We start from the raw sequence: 18,749 nt of genomic DNA, 5'->3' as shown, positions 1-18,749 counted from the left end.
AGTCTGTTAGCTTAATGCTAACAAACAATGCAAAATGCAATAGACAGGCTAACGAGTAGCATTGTTTGTTGTTGCGATATTATTAAAGCAGCACTGGGCAAGAATTCGACCTTCATAAAAAATGTTCACAACTCTTTTGATGAAACATTGACTTACAAGTACTTGAATGGGACTTTTGTCATGCCCTGGGGGGTGTCTGTTCTCTTTTTTACGGGTACTAAGCAACTTTGAGGAGGATGGGAGCAACCCTGGCACACAAAAACAATACAATTGTCCTGAATTGCTTTACAGCATATTTACTTCCTCATTTCGCTATAAGGACGGAAGTCGATTCGAACGTCTACGCGCTATTACTGGTGTCAGGGCAGAAGCCACGAAACAAACAAAATTCGATTCATTACCTCATCGCTATTCATCTTTCACACAGCCACTGGAAATAGAAATGTAATTCAGTCCAACTTGCAGGCCAGCGAGAGCTCAGGGTTTCACGACACTACGCGCTGGCGCGGATGGAGAATGCGGTTGACGTTTGTCAAAACACTCCCGCTTTTGTCCACATGGCGCCGCCATAATCAACAAAAACTCACATATGACAGTGTTGCTTTAAGCAATGGATATTTGAATACAGAATAGCAACACATGTAGACAGACAATCTGACAATACTCACAAGTATATATTCTTTATCCTCTGCAAAGAATGACAAACTGTTTAATTCTTCCCATTCGATGTAATAATTTCATATATTCTAATATAAAAAAAATTGTGGGTTAAATTTTCATGTGAATTTACTCACAAATGTACTTGTTGAACACAAGACTATGATGCGGTTGTCTGAATGACAACATGTAATTGCACCTCGAGTGTTTCTGTGGTTCTCCACCAAAAGGTCTGGGCCACCTGATCTCCTGCATCCTCATCAACGGCGCCCAGTACTTCAAAAGGATCAGCGAGTCGGGCATCAAGAAGATGTGCCGGAATATCTTCGTCCTGCAGCAGAACCTCACCAACATCACCATGTCCCGAGAGGCCGACCTCGATTTTGCCAGGTGTTCTTATCTTCTCCTTTTATTTTATTTATTTTTTTGGTTGGGGGCGTGGAGGGGACTAAAAAGAACCAGAACTGCGGCCCGTATCCCGTAAAGAGCATTGATTAGCGCCTTGTTGCTCCCCTCTGTCAACTTTGATTACGATTGGCGACGGCTCCTGTTCTCCCCTACACCCCACCCCCACCCCCACCCCCGTTGTGATTGCGCGGCGTGGGCGCTGATTGGGGAACCGGCGTTGTTTACACTTGCCCAGACACGCTGGACACACGCTCAAGCCCTCTTTTAATTATTCATGCTGCAAAGCGTTTGATGATTTCATACAAGAAATGACTTTTTATGTTGTGCTCACAGGGATAGTGTACCTAATGATCTGACCCTTTTCACTGCGTGTAATGTGTTTTCTTAGCAGACGGTGCTGTCTCAAACGGTACCATTTTTTATTTATTTATTTTTATTTTTTTTCGGAAGACTGCTCTCCTGAGAGGCGGCAGATGCTCGAGTATGGACACATGTACTTTGTATGTATGTATGTATGTGTGTGTGTGTGTGGGGGGGGGGGTGTTAAGGACATGCTGTATTTCTGCCTCCGTTTGGGGAAAGAGAGTGCCAGTCAGAGAAGGAGAGAACTGGACAAGGGCACAGTAATAAGCATTGATCTGAGTTAAAACTGAGCAGAAGCCCAGCAGCCAGCACTGCAGAACGCATGAAGAACACACAAAGACACACACGCACACACACATACACGCTCCTCCATCTCTGAGATGTTGAAACATTGCCACCATGTGGTTGCGTATCAAAACAGCAGGGTCTCTTCTTGTGCAGCTTATGGTCAGACACGCCGTTCCCAACCCCCCCCGTCGTTGTCCCACCAACCCATCCACCGCTCCATCAAAAACAAGCCGACAAGAATCCGAATGAAGCACACGGAAAAAGTTAGCCGGTGTTGCCTGGCAACGGGCCGCCCTGCTCTCTGCGTCTTATTTAGGTCTGCACAACATATGTGTCAACGCAATTAAGAGCCATATAACGATATAATCGTGTTTTTCTGGCGGCTCCCGGCGCAGCTTCAGACGTGTGAAAGTTCTTTGAAGCCTTCGCAACTGTTCTCGATGATTTAAATGAGTTTGTGTTTCTCAGAGCCTGGGCACGTGACCCTTTTTTTGCCGATCCGGACGCGACCCTCCACCCTTGACCTGGGTACCCTTCCGGCTTCGACCCCCCCCGCCCTTATACATAGAAATGATCACCCCCGCCCCGTTCCGCCCCGCCACCCCAAAAAAAAAAAAGATAACGTGCATGACGCCGCCGCGGAAGAGATGCTCACAGCAGAGGTTTATTTAAGGATATGATATTTAAAGCTGGCTAATTTACTATTCAAACCCGCTGTGGACACGCTTCAAACGCGCCACTAGTACTTCCACTGCGAGCCCAAGGGTTGGTCTTGTCGTATTGTATAATTATTTGGCTCCAACAGACAGCATGAGGTCGCAGTCAACAAGTTACTTATTTATTTTCCACACTTCCCCTCCTTCACACTTCCCGGCCCTCAAAATAAAAGCATACCAGCACACCGCCACGCAGCAGGTTTGCTACGGCATATCTCCAGAAGTAGGGAAGACGCCAGAAGAATACAATACAATACAATACAATTTTATTTATGTTGCGCATTTCATAACAACTAGAGCTGTAACAAAGCACTTTACAAGCAATACAATAAATAGAACAAAAACAATAACACGCTGTGATACATGTATTAATAAATATAGATGGAAATAATATCGCACCGACGCGGGAGTAGAAAGAAGCCTAAAAAGAAGCCTTTCGCTGAGTAGGCTGAGAAATTTGGCCGCCTCGCGACCACGTCACACGCATGAGGGCCGATTAGTGGGCAGGACTAAAATCCACTTCCGGCCATGCTTAGTCGAGCCCTTTAAAATTTGTTAGCCCCCACCCACCGCCCCAAAAGTGGGCATCCGGCCGGTCCGCCCCCGGGACGGACTGCCCAGCTCTGTTGTTTATTTTGCTCAGAGCGTCGAAATGTACTGTAGCAACTAATGAGCGGCTGCTTTTGAATGCAGTTTGAATCAGGTTTTAAAGGGCCCATATGTCTTATTACTGCTAAAGTGGCGTATAAACACACAGGTCGATTTTTAACATCTCAACTGATTTTTTTAAATGTGAGAAACCACATCCATGAGGAAAGAAAAAAACAGGAGAGTGGCGGGCACAGACAAAGAAGAAACTTGGCTAACTGTTAGCTTGCAATATTCAATGCTGATTATTCAATTTTATGTTTACCAACCAATATAAATACTGCAGTGTCCGAGTTTAATTCATTTCGTGACCATGCTCATAACAAAAAAAACTGAATTATTTTTGTCTAATGAAATTAATGGAAATACCATAATCCGTTCCAGCCCCCCAAAAATGTGTAACACTTTACAAACAATACAATAACACTGCAACATCGATGCTAGTTTGTTAGCCCATCTACGTTTTACAATGTGTGTTAGCATTAAGCTAGTAGGCGTTGGTCAAAGTATAGTTAACTCATTCACTGCCATTCAGTATTTATTCGTCTTTCCACCGTCGAGCCATTAAATCCCTGGAACTTATTTATATTATTTTCAAATTTTTATCGAACCTTATTAGGGTAAAAGTGGGTATGAAAATGTCTGGCAGTGAATGGATTAAAATCACCACATGGAATCGACTTGAATTCATTTTTAATTTGACTTCAACTGGGAGTGGCAACAGCTTGATGTCGTGACGCCTTGCACTTCAGCCCTCAAATTAGTTCCGCCGTAAACACTGTTGGGTGACCCGTGTCGCCAGGTAGCAAAGGGCTGTCATAGCGCACCTCCAGCTCGGCTAGCACCTGTCTGACAGGCTGGTTTCCAAACTGTCTGCTTCGGGAAACGACGACACCGGCGCACGTGTGCCATTGTGCCAAAGTGCTGCGCCACATCTCTGGCGGAGAGCCCGTGGTAATAAGTACAGCTGACAGGCGTGTCAAAAGCTAGTGGGGTGTCAACAGATAAAACTGTTTGTATTTAGGGGCCCCGGCTGCGGCGCGCTGTCACTTCCATCGGCGTCTGCCTTGCCTCCCTGTCATCCTTTTCTTTTTGTCTCCCCTCTTCCTTATCTCTGCCTTTTTCTCACCGTTTTCCTGTCATCATGCCTCTCTGTTTGCAAAGCACCAACTTAAGGCAACGTTACAGTATGACTACTACACCTGCGCTAATCCATGGGGTGGCAGCTAGCAGCTAGCACCGAGCGATTTTGAAAAATAATCAAATTGTGATTTTTTTTTTCCCTCCTTCAATATTATTATTACGATTTAGTCTGCGATTATTTTTTTAGTAAGTAACAAACACAAGCAATAAATTTATCTGTATTACATTAAACAATATCAGATGTATTATACATAAATTGGTTAGGCTAGCACTAAAATAAAGGCAAATTAAAACATTTCTTTAGTGTATAAATGAATGAATAAATACATGTAAAAATGAAGCAGAGGATTTTGTTTTGTTTTTTTCACCCCCAAATTGCAACCTTTGCGTAGCATGACTGTCTGTCTGTAAAATATAAAGAAAACTGTACATATTGTTTCTGTGTCATAGAAGAGCTGGTGGGAGGTTGGCCTGTTGGCTCAAGTAAGCCAAAATTTGACATTTGACATGCATTGTATGGTGTGCACTAGTTTGGTTAAACAGTGAGCAATTGATCAAAAAAGAGGCCTCAATTTGTGTCGTGCTACTCCCAGTTGAAGTTTACTCTCAATCTAAGCCTAAAATGAAAAGACTTACACATTGTGAGTTTAAAACAATCGCAAGCGGAAAGATAATTTAGCTTAATGCTAACAGGCAACGCGATAAATGTGCTAATTAGCATTGGCGTTGTGGCTTTATAAGTTATAAAGTTATAAATTATAACCCTCATTTATTTTATTTTATTCTTCATTTTTTTGGGTGGGTGTGTATTGTGTTGTAAACACGTCTTTTGGTTCCCATATTTGGAAGCTCCTTTTTCGAACTATGCATGGCTGCTCTGTGAGGCCGAGACAAAGCAGCCTCATCAGTCCAGTCGGATGTTGTGGTCGCGGCTGATGGAGAGGATCACGGCCGGCCTCCCCATCCATCCTTCCTCTCCCCCTCGTCCCCCCACCTTCCCTGCCTGCCTGCCCGGCTAACTAATGTGTGACGGCAAACGCGCTGACAGAGGCAGCCTGTAATGGCCTCCTCACTCATTCATTACTACAGCTGCAAATGAATTGTGATCGCTCCTTGCTTCTTTTTTCTTCACACGTAAGCTCTGTGGCGTACCCATTGTAAAGTGACTTTGTAAAGCGGGATGAGAATGTATACGGGAGGGGTTGTTTAATTAGATTGTGATGTAAATTACACCACAGGGACACATGGGCAGCTCTCTTGTGGGTTGCTGATAAACAATAGGCCGGCATGTGGTCGTAGGTGTTATTGCCTGCGTTGCATTTGCTCTATTTTTTTTTTTTTTGCTTTGACTTGGGAGAAAATATTGCCACTCCCAGTTGATGATTACTGTCAGATGAAACATAGAATAAAGAGACTTACACTTTGTGTATTTAAAGCAAGCCCATAAATGTGCCTTATGTAAAAGTTGACTAGCGTAATGCTAACACACAGTTCAAAATCTCAAAGGCAAACTAACCAAAGTAGCTTTTGTCACTATGTTGCAATGTATAGACAGACAGTGTAACATCAATCACATGCATATATTCTTTATCCTCCGCGAAGAACGACTCATCTGTCTCTATTATATTTATATACTGTACTGCCACCTGGTGGCCTGGAGCTGCACAATTAATTAATCATGATGCACAAATAGTTTTGTTTACATTCTATTTAATTGTTTTGGTTGTGTATTTACATAAAGCATAATACAAGTGGAGTACTATTTTTCTTGAATAAAAAAATCTATCTTTCTTTTATTGAAGACAAACAAATTGTTTTGTTTTGAGATGCAGATGTTTTTCACAACTGTATTTAATTTTATAATAGTTTTGTGTTTCCGCAAAGAAATTATTGGCCAGGGAATCCTCTAAATCAGGGGTCACCGTGCACTACTACTATTATTTCATTAAAAATATTTTTTTTCCCATCACGACAGCAACAGCAGCTGTTTATGACTCCCCTGCCGAATTACACACATAAAAAGAAACTTTGATTTCCCCTCCTCTGTCAACTTTAGGCAGTACTACGAGATGCTGTATAACACGGCGGACGAGCTGCTCCACCTGGTGGTGGACCAGGGTGTGCGCTACACGGAGCTGGAGTACATCAACGCCCTGTCGCTGCTCCACCGCAGCCAGACGGGCGTGGGCGACCTGAGCACCCAGAACACGCGGCTGCAGCGGCTCAAGGAGATTGTGTGCGAGCAAGCCGCCATTAAGCAGGCCAGCAAGGACAAGAAGATCACCACTGTGTGAGCCGACGCCAAACTTGGGGTCCATCTCATCTCATGTTCTTATTACAGACAAACTGCTACTTTCATCGGCCCCACTCGTCCTGTCCACAATGGTGTGCATTATGAATGTCATATTAAAAACACCTGAACCCAACTGGTCCCGAAAGGTTTCCCGTAGTGGACAGTGGTTTTGTGTACAGTCGTGCCTCGAGAGCTTAATTCAGTGTCACAATATAGTGAGAGGAAAGTCAGAATTTTGACAAGAAATAAAATAATTCTGTCCCTAACACTACATTTGAAATTCTCCTCCTCTATCTGCTTCTGTCAACTGAAATCCTGGAACATAAACTTCCTCCTCAAGCACCCCTCCCTGTGTTTTAGTTCATTAACTTGGGAGAGGAGTACTTAACAAGAGGAGCCGGAGAAAGAGGGCTTTGTCAATACCTCAGTGGCCCCCTACAATCTATCATATTGACACTTTGGCCTGATGGGAAAACAGCTGCAGGTTCCCCCTGGACAGGTTTGACGAAACTTGGCGTAAACCCTTAAAAAGCTGCTACTTGCTGCAATTCAATACATGGGAAACTTGAGCAGAATGTTAAGTGACAGCCTGTTTTAGAATGCATACTGTCACGCTACAACATGTCAACACTTCTTTATTTGCTTTTTATTCATTAATCACACTTAATTTCCTCACTTTATATATATTATATATCAATATAAATGCCTATAAGTCTAGATACACCATGCTGATCATGTTTATTTGTCTCCATGTTGTTTTAAATGATTACTCAATACACAAACATTAAAATGTATTTTGTCTGGTGTTTTTGCTCAATGGTGTTTGCATTTATTTACAAGTAAAATGTGGACATTTTTAAACACTAAATAACTATCTCAGTGAAAGATTGATATCAGCGTTGTAAGTTATTAAAATACAACACATTTTGACATTTTATTAGTTATTTGACTCGTGATTGCGTCATTAAGTCACGTGACTACCTACAGGTGTCACTGATTACCTCACCTTCGGTAAGGTACTCGCCAAACCGCGTGTGTTGCAAATGTATTTTCTCGTCTTTCTACCAGTAGAAACATTAACATCTGGTTACGTCATCTCTCCTGACTAAATAGGTAACTAAAATCGCCTACTTTTGGGCCATTTGCCTTCGTTTTGAAGTGCCTTTGCGACTGTTTGGGTATCCGATCATTTCACAATGGCGGTAGATATAGAAAACAACATTACCCACAATGCCCGTCTTCGTCGTGCCTACACGTTGCTAGGCGACACCGCCGAAAGCATTGGCGTGCCAATTGCTAGACAGCTAACTGCATTACGTCACAACGACGGCGTCCGACTCCGTCGTCTAATGTCGTTTTTTGACGACTTTTCGTCATTTGATAATTGTAATAACCAACCAATAATTAAGGTGAGCGACTTGAGAAGAGACGACCAGGTGTGTGGGCATGGCGGAATGGGTAAGTACGACTTTAAATGGAGAAACTTGCCATGTCTGTGTGTTTTTCCGCTTAATAAGTCAGGTTCATTCCTAGGTAAAAGTGATTGTTGTTTTACACATGCCATAGTTTCTAGTAAAGCACGCTTTAACTGTGGCACAGGTACTGGGTACTATTGTTATTGTTTCTTTTTGTTAATCGTCAATCTGAAGTCTAAAGTGTACTTAAATACCTGATCTTAATGTAGAATTACTACAAGGGAGATACGACACTGCTGTAATTGTACATGTTTGATTATTCTTCATTATTCCTGCGCACAGGATGTCGTTTTATGTGCCGGGTTGGTGTCCAGCTGCCTGGCCCGCCTTGGACGCTTCGATACTGGTCTTCAACACCCATACCACCACGTGGCGCTTCCGGTAAGATGCATTTGTGCAATTTATAAACCCCAAATGAAAATGTTCATTTTTGTTGTTTTTTTTTTTTGTTAACCAGAGTCGCAAGCTGAGCGATATCTCAGTTTTGTGTAATTATGTTCACCTGCAAAAACTGGAGCTGTCAAACAACAGAATTACAGGTAAAATACATAATAAATGAATATTCTCCGGGGATGTTATGTATAAGTACTCATAAGTTTTTCATCATTCAGATCTGTCCTGCGTGAGCCACATGCCCTTCCTCGTCATCCTGGATGTCTCTCACAACCAGATCTCAGATTTCTTTGGCTTCGAGCCCCCGAAGAACCTGAAGGTATCAGCGAGCAGGACCTTGAGCTGACAGCAGAAGACAAACTTTGACTGGTGGCTGCGTTATTCCCCATGACGGGCCCGCATGCCATCTGCCGTCACTCTAAACATGCTTAAAAGGCTTTAGGTGCCCTTGAATGCTCTGCTAATTGAATATCCTGGTGGAATTAGTCAATTCCTGCCTGCTGTTTTTACAGGAGGTCAACTTCTCCTACAACATTTTGACACAAATGAAGGACATGTCGGCCTACGAGGCGCTCGTCAAGCTAGATCTGGACCGTATCCTTATCATATGCAAAAAAGGAGACGCATGCATGTTCACGCAGTGCCCTTGACTCGCTACAATTCAGACAACCGCCTAAAGCAGATCCACGGTTTGGAGAAGTGCTGCAAACTGACCCATCTCAGCGCGGCGCACAACAACATCACCAACATCTGCAGTCTGGACGACGTGCCGCTTCAAGACCTCAACCTGGTCAGTCCTCAGTAGAGTCCAAGATGTGATTATTGCTTATTTATTTTTGATTCAAAGTGTGATCCAAGGCTAGTGTGCATCTAGACATGAATAAGATTTATATTAAAATTCATTATGGTTACATTATTATTAGTTGGAGGAAGGGGGCAAAAGTGAAACAGTAAAATTGGCACGGGAATTTGTTGGATTTTTATTTGAAATATAATCCACATTTAAAAATGAAAATGATTGAAATGCATTAATCTTTTTTACAGAGCACTTGAAAAACAACCACAGCTGAAAAAAAAGTGGTGTTTGAAAATTTAAAGCAACCCAGTTTAAAAAAAACATTACAACTGTAACACATTTTAAAAGAAAGAAAAATAAGGGGTCAAGTATCGTGCTGTGTGGAACGCCAAGGACTACAATTCCTCTCTTTGTCTTAATTTTGGGGGATTTATCCATCTTTCTACACTAACTGAAACCCTGGCCCCCTCTTCCCACCATATGGCCACCATGGCTGCAGTGGCCCACCACTCGTGGTCCTGGCTGGTCCATCCTGCACCTGACACGCCGCCTCTGCCAACAGCCAAACTTGTCCCGCGGGACGTCCCGCCCTTTTCCGACACGCGGAGAGCGACCCTTTGCCAGGCCTCATGCTCGACGAGCGCTTGCCAGGCAGCGAGATCGTGACTTTAGTCGAAAGCATGTAAACTAGCAAACGGTGCCCGTCAAGGTTCGGCGTTGTGCTGATTGAGCACCTTGCCAGCTGTTGGCCTGACTCATCTGTCAGACGGGGCGGGGAACCCTGCAGAGCGGGGACCGGTGCTCACATCTTAATTTGAACTACAGGGAAACATCGAGTGCATTTATGCTTTTAAACGTCTTCCCCATCTGTCTCCAGAGGGGGAACCAGTTGAAAAGCACGGAAGGTCTGGAGAACCTGAAGAGGATACAGACCCTCGATCTGTCCGTCAACCACATCAGCAGTCTCGCCGGACTCAACAACCTCCACATGCTCGGCTCCATCACCCTGGAGAGAAATCAGGTGTTTGTGCACAGCCAGAAATGAAATGCCAATGCACTCTTTAACACTTTGGCATAATTGCTTTTTTTTTTTTTTTAAACGTAGATTGCCGAGATTGAGGAGTGTAAGCATATTCACAATCTTCTCCTGCTGAGGGAATTGAATCTTTTGGGGAACCCTGTTCAGGTAACTTTAACTCCATGCTTGGAGGCCAAAAAAAAAAAAAAAAATTTGCCTTTTCCAAGAAAATAATGCGTAGGTTGAACTGTCAAATAGTTACTTAGTTTATGTGGCAATATCTTTAGTGTGTATTATGCTGTGTTAGGAGCAGCCAGAGTACCGGCTGTCGGTGGTCTTCCTCATCCAACATCTGACCATGTTGGACCAAGAGAAAGTCACTATTGAAGAGAAGGTTTGGCATAAACAATTCAAAAAATGTCTAGTAGAATGTGTCCCACTAGTGGGACATGGGCACCCTCTAGTGGCGTGCTAAAGAATCACTGAATTAAATGTTCAAATGCATGATGTCACATACAGTTGAGTTGCATCTAAAAAGTAAACTTTGAAAACTAACATTTTTTTTTTTCCTCTTCAATATTGCAATTCAATACATGATTATTTTTTCAAGGTCCTCTTCCCATGCATTTTTACAAACTGTTTCTAGTTAAGTATTTTCAAATATTTACTTTAGTGCAATTTTTTTAATAGCACTGAGTAATTTTGAAAAAAAAATTGAAATGATTGTTTTTTGTCCTCAATATTGCGATTTAATTTGTGATTATTTTTTTCGAGGTCCTCTTCCCATATATATATTTTTTTTTTTACCAAAATAAGCAATAACTGAATCTATTACAATCAACTTTATCAGATTTACTAAACAACGGATCCCCCAATCATCATCTGCTTCAGAAAGAAAGGTCTTTATTCACTTTTTTTTTTTTTCCTCACTGCCAAAAATGAATTTTTTTTTTCCATCCAGGTGCTGTCCATCAACAAGTACGACCCCCCAATGGATGTGGTGGCGGCTAGAGATCACATGACCCATCTGACGTATCAGCTGTTGCAGCCTCAGAACCTGTATGACACGTCGGTATCCTCGTCATTTTAGCCCCCTGCAAAATGTTCGCTCATCTTATTTCCTCCTGCGTTCGTATAAGCTAACCCTGTTGTGTTTCTCCGTTGCAGCACTCTGCCAAGTGATGACGCTCCGTATCCGATGTTAGTCCTGACCGGCCCGCAAGGCTGCAGGAAAGGGGACATGGCCCGCCGCCTTTGTGAGGACTTTGACGAATACTTTGCATATGGGTCAGTGTTTTATATGAATGGGTGGAGTCTTCAAATAACGTCCCGATATCAGACGTTGCCTTTATGTGTTTATAGTTTGAAAATCCAAATGTAACAAAATGTGAAAATCAGATGCATGCCACTCCAAATAATTTCCATTCTTGAACACACATTCCACTGCTAACGGGGTCTTGTCCTGTGACTTAACCCCGCTGTCAGTCTGGTATTCCTCGCCGTAAATTACGCGCTTCTTCTCTTCAGTGCGCTCTGATGTTTTTTTTTTGTTTGTTTTTTTTCGTTTCACGCAGGATCAGCCACACCACCAGGGAGCCCTACTTCGGCGAAGAGAACGGCATCGACTACTATTTTGTCAGCGAGGAAGAGTTTGATCTGCTTGTGCAAACGGTGCGTCCCTTTGGCAACTTTTTGTGGTCGTGATAAAAGTTTTTCGAATGAATTCTTATCCGTTAACCGCCGATGGTTTGGAATTTTCAAGCATGCTTCCAGTGGCGAAAACCAGTGTCATCTAGTGGAAACATTTTTTTTTTTTTTTTTAAATCAGAACCTGTTGATAATCATATTTATTAAGTCGATTTTTTCAAATACATGCTGAAAATACACTTATCAGATTGTTTAAAGAGGAAGTCAACCAAGACATATTTTTTCCAAGAATATGTTCGATGCAAGCCCACTAGTTGAAACAAGGCATTCTGATAAATATTGCTTTTGTGGAATAAGAGTTCATCCACCCGTTTTTAGTCATCACAGGGGGCGGCCATTTTCTCACTTCTATTGACTGAAAATGACATCACACCCAATCACATCACATCACAACTGCTCAGGGCTCAGGGAACGTCCAATCACGGCTGACCTGTTTTCTGAAGCGGAGACGTGATTGGTTATGACCTGAGCCCTGAGCAGCTGTGATGTCATTTTCAGTCGACAGAAATGACAAAATGGCCGCCCCCTGAGATGGCTAAAAACGGGCGGGTTTTGCTGCTTAACTCATGTTCCACAAATGCAATATTTATCAGAATGCCGTTTTTCAACTAGTGGGACCATATTCTTGAGAAAAATATGTTTGGGTTGATTTCTTTTTTAAACACAATGCAGCTGAGGACTCGCAACCCTTTCCATGATTTACACCTTGTGGGCTTACACGCTTGTTTCTGTGCCTTCTGTCAAGTGTCATGTGACGCTTTGGTCGACCGGTTCTGCCTCTTCTCCCTCTTGATCTCTCCTCCTGTGCGCTTCTGTTGTCAGACACCTAATTTATTGTCTACAACTCTCGTGCCTTCCTTCCTCCGCTTCCTCTTGTTTGCTTTCCAATGTATGATTTGTGTGTGTTTCAGCAACTGGGTACAAAATCAAGGCATAATTTGACAACCGTCTATATGTTATAGTACTCAAAGTCCCACATTCTGTCCACTCAAGTCCATTTTCCGAACTGGGCCGACCGTTCCGTTGCAGGGTGCTTTCCTCCAGACTGTCCAGTATGGCGGCTACAAGTACGGTCTGAGCAGGGACGCCATTGAAGATGTCGCCCGGGAAGGACTGGCGTGCTGCGTGCACATGGAGCTGGAGGTGAGTGGATTAGATTAACCAAATCCTCAGTAGTGACAACCTTGCAGAAAACAGTAAAAGCGGTGGAATTTTGCGCTGCATGCTTTGAATGGGGGAAACTAGCTCCCTCTGGTGGACAATTATAAAATTGCTAGCAGGTACTGGACAAGTAATCTCTAGGTACAAATGTTTTTTGGGGTTTTTTGTGTTGCCATTTTAATCAAATTAAAAAAAAAAAAAATCATTCTTTCAGATGAATTCAACATAGACAAAAAAAAATAAAGGATACTGCACAAAAAGGCCTTCGAATGTATCGCGGCTCAATGACCGTCCTGTGTCGTCTTCGCAGGGTGTGCTGAGTCTCAAGAAGAGCATCTTTGAGCCCCGCTACATCCTGCTCATCCCCACCATAGCGGAGAACTACAAGGCCATGCTGAGGAGTCGAAACTTCCACACGGACGCCCAGATCGAGGCGGCGTTGTCGCGCATCGAGCTCTACGACCATTTCAACGGGGAGCGGCCCGGCTTCTTCGACAACGTCATCCGTTGCGGTACGGTCTTCTCCCTATTAGCGTCAACGCCGTGGAGGATATCGTGTGGATTTGACAGCGTGCAACGTTTTTTTTTTTTTTTTTGTCTTCTGTCGTCGCACTGCCCCCACGGAGACAAACCACCCCCTCGTCACTGATAAGCCTTTAGATAAATGAACGCGCCTCACTAAAATCCATACAGCACAATTTCATTCCCATTACCGCTTTGTATTAAGGCCACGGCGGCACCGTCGAGCAGTTAGTCATGCCGGCGCGTTTTAGCCGCTTTCTTAATGAGAGCAACACGCGGGGCGGGCAGCACACTCATCACTTTTATGCAGCGCCAACGTCCCCGTCGCTTCTGCTTTCATTGCCGCTCGATGGGAGGAACAGCCAGCCGGCTTGGTGAGCACATTTTGTGCGTGCAGATTACTGGGACCGAGCCTACCAGATGCTGGAGCGGGTCGTGAAGAACTACCTGTTACTCGAGGACCAGGAAGAAGGTGAGCAGCCTCAGAGGAAAAAAAATGATCACAATTATTTTCATTGATATTGAAATCACAATTAAAGAAGCACTGGGCAAGAATTCGACCTTGATAAAATTTTTTCACAACTCTTTTGTTGAAACATTGACTTACAAATAGTTGAATGGGACTTTTGTCATGCCCTGGGGGGGCCTGTATCATTTTTACTGGCACTAAGCAACTTTGAGGAGGATGGGAGCAACCCTGGCACGCAAAAAAAAAAAATACAAATGTCCTGAATTTCTTTACGGCAGACTCATTTCCTCCTTTCGCTATAAGGACGGAAGTCGATTCGAACGTCTACGCGCTATTACTGGTGTCATGGCAGAAGCCCCAAACCAAACAAAAAAAACAAAAGTATTGTTTGGACAAAATTAGATTCATTACCTTATCGCTGTTTATTTTTCACACAGCCACTGTAAATAGAAATATAATTGAGTCCAACTTGCAGGCCAGCGAGAGCTCAGGATTTCACGACATGGGAAAATGTGGTTGACTTTGGTTAAAACACTACCGCATTTGTCCACATGGCGCCGCCATAATCGACAAAAACTGACACACGACACAGCGTTGCTTTAATAAACGCGATTATTCATTCATTTCAAAGCTTTGCACCAAAACGTAACTTTGTATATAACTTGAAAGAGCCAGGGCAACAGGGAAAATAATCGTATTAAAACAATAAAGATCAATCAATGATGTAAAAAAAAATAGGCACCTTCTGTTCCTGCTGTGCGCCAAGCGCATTTGGTAAACCTGCCCTGAAAATTATTTTTCCTGCCTCAGGTGAGGGTGACACAACAGAAAAGCCCCCCACAGAGCAGCTAAGGTCGGACTCATCCGCACTGTCCCACCCTGGCGCATCCTCCCTCGGTCCCTCCGAGCCCCTCTACCGAAACTATTGCAGCCAGGCCCAGCAGCAGCTCGCCCCCCACAAGACCCCCACTGTGAGTTCCCATGGAAAATTACCCTGCAACGAAGCCTCTCATCTGTCAATCACCAACACTTAGCTTTGTGCGTGTGTGTGTTTTTTTTTATTTATTTATTTTTTTTTTTGTCCGTGTGTCCCTCCAGGAGCTTGCTTCCATCTGCAGGCAGGAGCAGCCGGTGAGAGAGGCAGTCATGGGGAAGAGTCCGGGGGTCTACAGTTGGCACATCAGAAGGTTCATTTTCAAGCGGCACACACTTGACTGCGCTCTCTCGTGCCTAATTCTGAGTGGAGACTTTTGCCAGGGGGCCAAATTGGTTTGATTGGCCCACTTGTCCTAACTGCTTTTTGATGGGTTTGTTTGGACTTCTTGACCTTGAGTGTGAAGTGGCCCACCGCTGAAACCGGCAGCGAGGCTAATTTGATGGGCTTGTTGTCGTGTTTCCACTCAGCGCAACCCCTCACCTAAATATATAATATTTATACAGTATACATGAATAATCTAGTTAAATATAACGTCGAGAATTATCGATTATGATCAATTCATTGCGACGCCTCATGCGATTTGGCCACCGGGGGGCAGTATAATAGTCATCAGGACGTTCACAACTACTGTGACTCAGTAAGGAGGATAAAGAAAATCCGCGTTGGGGGATTATTTTGCATATGTGTAACTAATAACTAGAGGTGCAACGACTCGACAACTGATCGATGATCAAATTATTTTTGATAACCGATTAATCGTTTTAGAGACTTTATCTTGAAATAGTCCAAATCCTCCGAAGGTATTTTAATTTTGCCTCATAATGCGGTACAAAAAGATTTATGATTGAAAACAAATTCAATATAGTTGTAACCTAAATGTAAGAAATGTCTCAAGTCTTGCGCTTTTTTTTTTTTTTTGGCCTTTCCTCACCCCCGATGTAATTACAATGACGTATTTTCTTCTGTATGCCCCTGTGGCTTTATCTTCACACACAGTTGCCGTCATCCGTTTGAATGTTACTCAGCCCCGCAGTATTTGCGCAGAGGATTCCAGACGCGTCTTCTTGTCTGCACTCATCTTCGGCGGGATGCGTCCCGGCTTGCGAGTGTCTCCTTCACGTATTGTCACCGCGCATCACGTAACTGTCGATTAATTGAGTCCCAGGGGCCATCGTTTTTGTTTCCAGGCAACACAACAAAGTCGAGTTAGACTCTTTGGCTCCTTTCATCTGGGAATCTGCTATTATTTCCACTTGTCATTCTTTTTTTTTTTTTTTTTTTTTTTTTTTTTAACTCGACAGCTCAGATGAATCTGCGGGACACTCGTCGGACACAATCCAAGGTTGTTCCACCGAGAGCCTTTTTCATATGTCGAGTCGATTTTAGATCTCATTTCTCATTTTCGCGTTGTCATTTATAGATGATAAGCGGCCGCTCCAAACGCCGGCCGGCATCACGCCCCTTTCCGTCAGACGCCCCGGATCCTGCGCCAAGCCCGTCCTGCCCCCGATCCCGCCCGGACGCAAGACCCCGCAGGCCAATAGCCCGCTGCCGTCGCCCAGCCGCCGCCAAGTCCAGGCCAGCACGCAAGGATAGCGTCGAGGTTCTTAAAAGACGTGACGAGAAAGCGCACTGCTGAATTTTGATATGAACGGCAAAGCGTGACTGAGTGACACATTTCTTTCGTCAATAGCTCTGCTGCAAATCAAACAATTGTGCCTCAGTGTGTCTCCGTGCTCAAACATGTCAGGATACTTTTCTTTTTTTTTTCTTTTTTTTTTTTTTTTCTCATGATGACTAACCACATTTTGGGTTGCATTTTCAATTGGTCATTAACATTGCAGGTTTAACTAGTGTGAGTGTGCGCGCACACGTCAGTTCGGGGCAAATTGTAACCAGGGAGGCACACCTGGCCATCCATCACTGTCTCTCTCTGAAGGCAGCAGATGTTGCAGGGCCGTCATAATTCTTTGGCAGGCATTGTCTGCACGCCGGATCAACCCCCCCCCCCCCCCCCCCCCGAGGTCTAACCTAGTTACGCTGCAGTCGGCGCCGCTTTCCACAAAGTCAGTGTCCACAATCAGTGGCCTTTTTTTGTGTGTCAGCAAACAAAAAGAAAAATGCTAACTATGCTGTTAGCAATTTGGATCTGCTGGAAAACAGCAGATGAAGGACTGTGAATGACAATTTGTGACTCACATCACGTGAAATAAAATACGTGTTTGAATTATGAGCTTTTTCCATCACAGCGCCATCTGGTGAGGCACTGCGCCATTTACCGTAAAATGGATATTTGGGAAAGTTAAGTCAGGTCAAGTTTATTTGTCCAGCCCTTAATCACACAAGAGGCTCAAAGGGCTTCACAGGCACACAGTTCAAAAAAGTCAACATTCCCCTGGTGAAACACACAATCTGGATAAGGAAAAAAAACATTTTTAAAAAAAAAAAAAAACATTGAGAAGGGATCACAGATGGGGGGGGGGGGGGATTCCCCTTCCAGGATGACCAGACTGTCAGACATTGTTAGTTGAAAAAGCATGAGACTCCGTTGGTCGTTACAGCCTCACTTTGCACAAAGCCGCTCGGAGAGGGGTGCAGGTAGTGAAGTGACAGTAAAACAGGCCGAAATCAGCAGGGTCTTTTCTACGAAACGGAGGCGCTTGCGAATGAAAGAATACCGCCTGGAAGTAACTGTAAAAGCACAATAATATGTTACAGGTGCAGCGTGAGCGTGTATTTTAGTACCGTCAATGAGAAAGCGATACGCGGGGCAAATATTAGCATCGTCAATCTTGCATATAGTGACAGCGCGGCCGCATTGACTGCTGCATGATGTGGCGCAATGCTCAGTCGCCATGGCAACGGCGCTCCCCTCCCTCTCCGCCCCGGTGCGCGTGGACGTGTAACTCCTCGCCGCCTCTTCCCCCGAGGACACATTCATTCCGCTGCCAGATTCATTGGCTGTCGACCGGCTTGAAACAAAAAGTTTCTTGTTTTAATTAGTTTGGCGCAGTGTGCGCGCGCGCGCGTGTGTCGCCGCGTCATCCATCTATCTGTGTCGCCGCCTCCACCTACGCCGGCGCCGCCCCTCTCCGCTGCTCGCCGTCGTCTCTATCGTCCTCGTCCACGCTCCCAGCTGGCTCTCCGGTGTAATTAAAGCCAGCCAGTGCGGCTAATAGAAGCGTAATGGTGTGTAATTGTGGTAATCAATACATAGCGCATACTAAAGAAGTCAGCATTTATAAATTTCCAGCTACCTATCACACGCCTCATAAAGCCCGAGTGACCTTGAAGGGGTCTTTTCCAATTAAATCACATTTAGGGGAATAGTTAGCTTGCGCACACTAGCGGAAATTAGCTTAGCATGAGCACTCCAAGGACAAAACCGGAAGATGGTGTTGATGATAATTGTTCAAACTGGTGTGACGTCATGAGTGTTGACTCCTTCGACCCCTTCAGCTTGCGACCTCGGGGGTTCAGCGGAGCTGGGCCAAAGGTGGGGCGACCTCCACTTGGAAGCAGAGAGCGGGGTCACCAGCTTGGCTGAGCAGGTACGTTTACCTCGGGGTGTTTTGAAAATGGATCGTATTATTGCCTATAGGGGTCGCTAACCTTTTTTCTGCCACGGACCGGTTCATACAAGTCGCCGTGAGGGGGGGGGTACTTTCCAAATATGTCTATTTTACTCATTTGCTAGCTTGCGCATTTAATGTTAGCGCTACGCGACGGAGACAACTTGACATGCGTTCAAGCGG

At 44.3% G+C, this 18,749-nt stretch overlaps 2 protein-coding genes across 6 annotated transcripts in view; both read left to right on the top strand.

The window, feature by feature from the left end:
• exoc4 (exocyst complex component 4) overlaps positions 1-7,322 on the top strand; it is a 64,265-nt gene extending 56,943 nt beyond the window's left edge. The window contains exons 19-20 of the mRNA XM_086023047.1: positions 888-1,047; positions 6,280-7,322. Of these exons, the coding sequence (XP_085879173.1) occupies positions 888-1,047; positions 6,280-6,517 (398 nt within the window). The 3' untranslated portion in view covers positions 6,518-7,322. The remainder of the gene's footprint in view (positions 1-887; positions 1,048-6,279) is intronic.
• A 167-nt stretch (positions 7,323-7,489) lies between these two features.
• Positions 7,490-17,221, top strand: lrguk (leucine-rich repeats and guanylate kinase domain containing). 5 transcript variants are annotated; one of them, XM_086022371.1, is made up of 20 exons: positions 7,490-7,527; positions 7,926-7,974; positions 8,274-8,372; positions 8,449-8,530; positions 8,603-8,703; positions 8,897-8,978; positions 9,050-9,174; positions 10,058-10,201; positions 10,286-10,366; positions 10,506-10,592; positions 11,160-11,266; positions 11,366-11,485; positions 11,773-11,869; positions 12,935-13,048; positions 13,377-13,578; positions 13,986-14,060; positions 14,868-15,028; positions 15,156-15,244; positions 16,296-16,336; positions 16,415-17,221. In XM_086022371.1, the coding sequence occupies exons 2-20, from the start codon at positions 7,963-7,965 to the stop codon at positions 16,588-16,590; spliced, it is 1,995 nt and encodes a 664-aa protein (XP_085878497.1). In that variant the 5' UTR covers positions 7,490-7,527; positions 7,926-7,962; the 3' UTR covers positions 16,591-17,221. The 5 variants fall into 5 exon arrangements, with proteins under 5 accessions (XP_085878497.1, XP_085878498.1, XP_085878495.1 ...); XM_086022372.1 differs by having other exon boundaries at positions 7,511-7,629; positions 11,160-11,257; XM_086022369.1 differs by having other exon boundaries at positions 7,511-7,629.
• Positions 17,222-18,749: the final 1,528 nt, after the last annotated feature.

This window comes from Filicampus tigris, chromosome 22, assembly GCF_054856515.1.
Source record: "Filicampus tigris isolate MCC_2025a chromosome 22, RoL_Ftig_1.0, whole genome shotgun sequence".
NCBI classification, from domain to species: Eukaryota; Metazoa; Chordata; class Actinopteri; order Syngnathiformes; family Syngnathidae; genus Filicampus; species Filicampus tigris.
The sequence above is the reverse complement of the archived record's forward strand: the minus strand, read 5'-3'. Positions and strand labels throughout refer to the sequence as shown.